The sequence below is a fragment of the Myotis lucifugus genome, unplaced genomic scaffold, assembly GCF_000147115.1.
Source record: "Myotis lucifugus unplaced genomic scaffold, Myoluc2.0 scaffold_325, whole genome shotgun sequence".
Lineage (NCBI taxonomy): Eukaryota > Metazoa > Chordata > Mammalia > Chiroptera > Vespertilionidae > Myotis > Myotis lucifugus.
Window position 1 is genome coordinate 602,499 of NW_005871373.1, and position 7,581 is coordinate 610,079.

Consider the following 7,581-nt stretch of genomic DNA (forward strand, 5'->3'; position numbering starts at 1 on the left):
AGCCCTTGCATGCCCTGTGATGATTCTGACTCATGAGAAGACTGTGGAGCAGTGACACAAGACTGCCGTAGTGGAGCAGAGTGGGTGGTAAGGAGGTTTGTCGTAGGCAGGTCAGAAGTGAGGAGGGTCATCAAATCTGGAGCAGTGACAATGACATCAGAGAGAAATGTTTCTGAAGCTGGTGCAGCGGTGTTTGATGACTTTGGACATGGGTGGTAAGAGAATTAGCAGAGATGAGCCCGTGGCTGCTGTCTCATTCAAACCCACTAATTCCGAAAGGTCCTGCTTCAAACTTACCCACCTGAGAAGAAAAGGATTAATATATCCCGCTCATCCCATTACTGTATTTTTTGTTGACTGTCTGAGAGTCTCTATGGAGATGTCTTCTCTAGAATTCATGCACCTGACAGCAGGGGTTCATCATCTGGCAGCTTAGAAGTTGGCCCTAACTTCCTTGACTGAGGACACTGGTAGGTCTGTGTTAGGGCTGGGATGCCCTAGAACACTTGAGCCTGCAGAAATCACTAGTAATCAAGAGTATTAACTGGCGACTCAGATTGGCCAATCATGGGATCTGAAAAGTCAACATGGGGGAAACTAAAGAAAAGGAAGGAAGCTGCCGTTTCTTCCTTAGGAAGGCTCCTGTGTAGAAAGACTCCAGGCCTCTTTTGCTTGGACAATCCTTAGATGGCTTGTACCTCGGTGTCAAGGAGGAAGCCTCTCTGGTTACATACTATCACCCTCTTTCAGAGCTGAGCCACACTGAGGGGCAATCATCAATGAACATTCATTCTAAACCAGTGATGGCGAACCTATGACATGCGTGTCAGAGGTGACACACAAACTCATTTTTTTGGTTGATTTTTCTTTGTTAAATGGCATTTAAATATATAAAATAAATATCAAAATATAAGTCTTTGTTTTACTATGGTTGCAAATATCAAAAAATTTCTATATGTGACACGGCACCAGAGTTAAGTTAGGGTTTTTCAAAATGCTGACATGCCAAGCTCAAAAGGTTCGCCATCACTGTTCTAAACTCTGGCTTGTGCCCTCTGGCCATTTCCTCATCCTATGATAACCACCAGGGCCCCCTGGTGGTTAAAACAGCTTTCCTTCCAGAAAACTGCCATGAAAATATGTTCCACGTTATTCCATCCAACTAGAAAAGCTGCCAGGTTAAGCTTTACATTAATTGGAATGAAATTCATCCCATTATCACTTGGGCTGGTTAAGTATATATGGGGGTTGGTCTCACCAGGCACAAACAGATTGTGGAGATCTGTTCCATTCCTTACTTCAGGTGGAGGACTTGCTCACTTCCTTCTGGAAAGCTCTGCCACAGGACACAGTCATGCTCATGGCATTGCCTGAAGTGTGCCAGCTCTTTAAATGCTACGACGTACAGATGTACAAGGTAGGAAGACGCGTGGCTGGCGGCTGTGCAGAGCCTGGGGTAGAGCCTCCTCTCTGCAGGTCCCTGGCTGCAGGCCTCTGAGGAGCCAACAGTGGGGCGGATGGGTCACAAGCTGTAATCTTCCCCTAAAACGCAGCCTTTCTTTTGAAATCCGTGATAGCCTGAGTTACCTCATGTAAAGAAAAAGCCAATGTACATGGTAACCTGTGGTTTCAGTGACCAGGGAACTCCAAACTGAGTCCAAGTTTTTTATCTAGACTGACTATTATAATTTCAGGGTAGTTATATTTTCACTACAGTTTCTGTGGTGAAAATATGTTGTTTTTTTTAAGCTGGTCATGAACCTTTTTCTTTTTTAATCTTCACCTGAGGATATGTTTTTACTAATTTTTAGAGAGAGAGAGAGAGACAAACATCAATGTGAGAATCATTGACCGGTTGCCTCCCATATACGCCCCAGCTGGGGATCGAACCCACAACCTTTTGGTGTATGGGACCATGCTCCAACCAACTGAACCACCTGGCTAGAGCTACTTTTTATTTTTTTTATTTTCTGGGAGACAATTTTGTGCTTCTAAGTTTTTTACACAAAGGATGAAAGCCAGCACCTGGGTTCAGCCATGAAAATATTTTGGTCTGACCCGCCTAGTATGGCCTGTGTGGTGCTTCTTAAAACCGTGGATCAGTTATCAGTATTTTAAGCTCTTTGAAAAAATTCAAATTCTGCTCCTGCACAGTGAGCTGCGGCAAGGGCTCAGGTGGGGTCTTCTCTCTGAGTGTGGAGCATAGTTCACTTAGGCCGCTTGTCACTGGAGGACCCCGCGCGGGCCGGCACGCTGTCTCCACCCTTGTGTTGCAGGGCATTGAGGGTGTCCTCCTTGACGACTTCCTGGAAGACGTTTCTATTCAGTACCTGAAGTCTGTCCGGCTATTTAGTAAGAAATTTAAGCTGTGGCTACTTACTGCTTTGGAAGGTTTTCCAGCCCTCGTACAGATCTCCAAACTCAAAGGTAGGTTTCAGTGGGAAAATAAATTCTGTGAGAGTAGATTCAGAATCTGACTTTCAGACGGGGCAGGACTCTCAGCTGTGTAATGCCCCCCCGCCCACGGTCACGCAGGCATACAACCCTGTTCAGACCTCCCGCTTGCATTTTAGTGCCAGTGGTGTATTCCTGTGCTGATCCACCACACCCTTTACCAGTTCCCCTAATGAATAATAACATGGAGTTTGGACAGGTCAAGGGGCTAGAGGTGTAGAAAAGCTGCCTGTCAAAAGGTAGGAAGAACCTGCTGCTGCCTCCAGGCAGCGCTGCTCACCTTTCTTGAGCCAGCACCTTGGGGCAGCCTGTGGTCCTCACTGCTTGTCCCTTGAGCAGGGCTGGCCAGGGCTCAGGCACCGACATCTTTCCACCTCTTTGTGCGCTCTGGCCTCTCAGAGGGGCTCCAAAGAGCACAGATTCTCCTTAGAACACCCCCATCTCCCTAAGTTTCTCACCCTGTGGGCCACCAAGGTGTTCACAGCTTTGTACTCTCCTCTCCCTGCTGACAATCTAGAATACTTTTTCTTTCTGTCTGGCTGCCAGGTTATGGTCTCTGACACACCTTTCACCAGGCTGCCTGTCTGTTCAAGCCAGCCACGGCTTCCTTTTAAACACTAGCACACGCCTGCTCTGTGGGTGCCATGTTTCTGGTCCTGGAAACAGCCATGTCCCCCTCCTGCCTTGTGACGCATTTCCATCGTTGCCTAGTGCTCTCTCCAGCCGCCCGTCCCCACCCAGTCCTGTTTCTCTTGGGCCCTCTCAGGCCACTCGCATCACCAAGCCCTCCCGTCATCTCACTCTCTTTTCTAACTTTGCACATTGTTTGCTGGCTCGTCAGAGGGCCCACAGAATAGGACGGTGTCTAACTTTTACCCACCACCCCTGCAGCTGGCTGTGTTCATATTCATATTGGCAATCTTAATCCCAGTTTGACTCACTTGGAAGCTTTCACCCGGCCAAGCTGGTGTCAGCCAAAAAGGCAGCAGGGTCACTGCAGAGAGAAAGTGCAGTCTGGCTGTGAAAGGTGAAAGGAAGCGTTTCCCGGGGTCACCTTACCACCTGCCTGACTCCCCTCGCGGTCTCTCTGTCCCTCTCTAGCCTACTCAGAGCTTCCGAGTGACTTCTCCATCCTGCCTCCAACCTCAGTCACCTCCCCTCTAGACCCAATGATTATTTTAAAACAGTGATTTGATCAATTAAATGCCTTTCATAGGCCCCGCCCCCTCAAGGGTCCACTCTTCTTCACTCACTGTGCAAAGTCATTCACTGCTTGGACTCTGGTTACCATTCCCCAAGGAACCCCGACTGGTGCTCCCCAGCCACACAAGACTGGGTACCCCCGGAAGGCCTTTCCTGCCACTCTTCCTGCCAGACTGCCTCTCCACCCCCATCCCCGGTAACTCCGAACTTACATGTTCAAGCCCTGCTTGGATGTCACCTTCTAGGTGAATTAGTCTCTGAGACCATCTTCAGACAAGGCCCATCCTCCCCTGAGCCCCTCGCTGGCTTCCTCTCTGGCCGCAGAGTGCCAGGGAGCAAGTCATTGCATACCTGGTGACCCGTTCTCAGAGGCGGAGCCCCTTGAAGGTGGAAGCTGCCCTCCTTTCATCCAACAGTTCAGCTAAGAGCCGGCGAACATCTCCGGGGAAAAACTGAATACATTCAAGAGGGAGCATGCTCCTCTCTGTGTGTTCTCTCTTTTTATCCTTTCCTTTCCTTGGTCATTTTCTGAGGCGGGCACTGTAGACATGAGAAAGGCTGGGGACTCGGGGTTTCCAGGCAAAAATCCTGAACTCCTTTACGCGGGCACGACAGATACTGGGATTACATGATTTTTCTGGGCTGGACGGGGAGTGTTTTGGTCAAGTCGCCCCTGCCACGACCTCCCAGCCATTTGGGAAAGAGCCCACGCACAGGGGAAAGACCAGGCTGTGCGGACGCCTCCTGGGTGGGAGGCAGTCTCGGCACAGGCTTGCACTCCCCGCTGTCCATGGAAGGGCATGGCGCTATAGCATCAGTAATGGCCGCGTGTATTGTTCTTAACAGAAGTTACTGTGTTTGTCAAAAGACTAAGAAGAAAGACATACCTTTCCAACATGGCGAAGGTAGGTTCTGCCAACCAGACAGGAGGGAACAGAGCAGTTTTCTGAAGTGAAAGCTGCAAGTCTGTCCTCAGAGCAAGGGGGGTGCTCCCTCCACCCAGAGGGCAGACAGGAGGACCTTCCGGCCACTGACTGGCAGGCCTGCCGGCCACAGAAGCCCGCCCTCGCCTCCCCTCCTCAGAAGGGCCCCAGTCACCAGCTCTCTCCTTGGGCAGAAGCAGGGTGCGCAGGCCACCATTCTAAAGTGTCAAAGGGAGAGCAAGGGGGGTGCTCCCTCCACCCAGAGGGCAGACAGGAGGACCTTCCGGCCACTGACTGGCAGGCCTGCCGGCCACAGAAGCCCGCCCTCGCCTCCCCTCCTCAGAAGGGCCCCAGTCACCAGCTCTCTCCTTGGGCAGAAGCAGGGTGCGCAGGCCACCATTCTAAAGTGTCAAAGGGAGACCTCGGGAGGGTCAGCCAGGCAGCGGATGGGGGTGATGGGCCCTGCAGCAGAGGAGGGTCAGCCAGGCAGCGGATGGGGGTGATGGCCCTGCAGCAGAGGAGGGTCAGCCAGGCAGCGGATGGGGTGATGGGCCCTGCAGCAGAGGAGGGTCAGCCAGGCAGCGGGAGGGGGATGATGGGCCCTGCAGCAGACCCCGGGACAGGTGACTGAGCCCTTCCTCCTGCACGTGGCCCTGTGGGCATGGTGTGTCCTGGCTGCCAGGCACCTGGACTCCAACCTTCTCTTCTTGGTTGATTATGCCACTTGGTGGTAGAGGAAAGAGAGAGGAAGGCTATAGATGCTTGAAGTGGCCACTCAAGAATCTGCTTGGAAATCCTGTGGTGCCATCAGGACAGAGTCAAGGATTGTCCCTTGGTCCCAATCAGTCTCAGCTCAGGGGTGCTCAGCTGGGCCTCTGGGTTACTGTCTCTTTTCCTGACTCGCTCAGCTGCTGATGGCTCTGCAGCAGCACCTTCATCTCAGCCCAGCTCGGGTGGCCAACTCGGGTCCATCTTTATACTGCCTGTCACTTGGGGAAATTTACTGCATGCCCGCAAGTGCCCTTGCTTTTCTCCTCTGCAAAATGAGGGGACATTAGGGGTGTGAGGACAACCTACAGACCCTAAAATAGTAGGGACCTCGATTGTTTCCATTGGACAGCTGAGGAAACCAGCTCCCAGGGTCTAAATCCATTGCCCACGCCTCCCAAGGAGAGAGGGCAGAATCAGCTTCCGAAGCCCCGCAGCAACCCTTCGGAATCCTAGCACTTTACTCCAGACCCTCGCTCCACCACTGTTTCCCCTAGAAAGTAGTTTAGGCGCCAGAGTGGAGTGAAGGGAGAGAGCAGGGAGGGGAGAGCAGGGAGGGGAGAGCAGGGAGAGGAGAGCAGGGAGGGGAAGAGCTTCCGGGTCCTCAGAGCCTTAATCAGTCTGCTATGAGGAGCAGCACTCTAAGTGCTATTTTTCAGAAAAGCAGCTCTAGGGTGTGTGGATTGGAACATTTCCACTGTGACTGAGGATTCTATTTTAGTGGGAAATACCGAAATCCACTTTTTTCCTGCTCAATAACAATACCTCTTGCTAAGTTGGATGGGGGATTAGGCCAAAACGACCACATTCAATGAGGCATGCTTCCCATTGTGCTTAGACGATGAGAATGGTATTGGAAAATCGCAGGAGAGTCAGCCTCCTGAGGTCAGACCTGCAGGGCATCATGGAGGTTTCGCAGAGAGCCCTGACAAGGACGCGGAGCGGCACGGGCGACCTGGAGAGCATGGAGGTGAAATGTAAGCTTCCTTCTTCCTGTTCATTGCAACGTGTGGCATGTATTTGGGGCCGGCATAGCCTGCACTACTCTAGGGATTTCTTAGCAGAGGTAGAACACAGGTTACTCGTTGCTATTGTAATTTACCTCCCCTGCAGGGGCAAGGAATGCCCCAGAGAATGCTCTTCCCGGGGTCCCCCTGTCCATCCAGCAGTCAGTGCTGGCACATGTTTGTTGAGTGAATAAGTGAGCAGATGAGTGGTGCTGCTTGACAACGATTGTTCCTGGAAATCAACCTGGAGCGTCACTTTGGGGGAAAGGCGGCATCAGTCTGGTGCACGCGCAGCGCCTCCCTCTCCTGTCTGAATGGGATTGCATCAGCTCTCTGCCCAGCCGGACCTGCTGGCACAACTGTTAGGATTACTTTTAACAATGCGATCCACTGTGCTTTTACTGCATTTCACTACTTTGCAGACCAGTGATATGAAGCATGTGGATATTCTTGCCCTTTACTATCTGATAATTGTCATTATTTTTCAACAACAACAAAAAGTATTTCTTCCACAAAGAGCTCTGCGAGCTGCTAACCGTGTTCTCCTGGGAGGAGCCTGGACCAGGAGAAGGTGCTCTCCCCACTCCCACGCGGGAGCTGAGGCAGACACGGGAGAGCTGTTTCAGGAGGGAACTGCAGAACACTGGCGCCCCTCCCCCAGCCTCCAGGCCAATCTCTAGGCCTTTGTCTGAGGGTTGCTGCCAGGGGGCTGTGGGGACTAGCTCCCTTTTCTGCCCTTTGCAGATATGCCTGCCAGATACCCCAGGAAGGTCTAGCAGCTTCTTCCCTGTGGGCGAAACCTCAACCCGTTACACCCAGCTCTGCCCAAACTGCCTCCCGGTGCCTGTGAGCTCCTTCAGGGGTCAGTGGTCCCTTATGCATCGTGTCCACCCGACACCTGGGAGCACTTCAGTATTTCATGAGCTGACGGACAGGGATTCACAAGGCATGCAAAGCACCACAGTTATCCTGTCCTCTTTCTTTGACCTTGAAATAGGGCTGACTTTGGTAGGATTGTACCGGTTAGGTCAGCCGTGGGCAAACTACGGCCCGCGGCCGGATCCAGCCCGTTTGAAATGAATAAAACTAAAAAAAAAAAAAGACCGTACCCTTTTATGTAATGATGTTTACTTTGAATTTATATTAGTTCACACAAACACTCCATCCATGCTTTTGTTCCGGCCCTCCGGTCCAGTTTAAGAACCATTGTGCCCTCGAGTCAAAAG

At 51.6% G+C, this 7,581-nt stretch overlaps 1 protein-coding gene across 1 annotated transcript in view; it reads left to right on the forward strand.

Moving 5' to 3' along the window:
- Positions 1–7,581, forward strand: part of RFX8 (RFX family member 8, lacking RFX DNA binding domain) — a 58,989-nt gene that overhangs the window by 38,075 nt on the left and 13,333 nt on the right. Inside the window, exons 4-7 of the mRNA XM_014466123.1 lie at positions 1,304–1,417; positions 2,277–2,427; positions 4,504–4,562; positions 6,187–6,325. Coding sequence (XP_014321609.1) covers positions 1,304–1,417; positions 2,277–2,427; positions 4,504–4,562; positions 6,187–6,325 — 463 coding nt within the window. The remainder of the gene's footprint in view (positions 1–1,303; positions 1,418–2,276; positions 2,428–4,503; positions 4,563–6,186; positions 6,326–7,581) is intronic.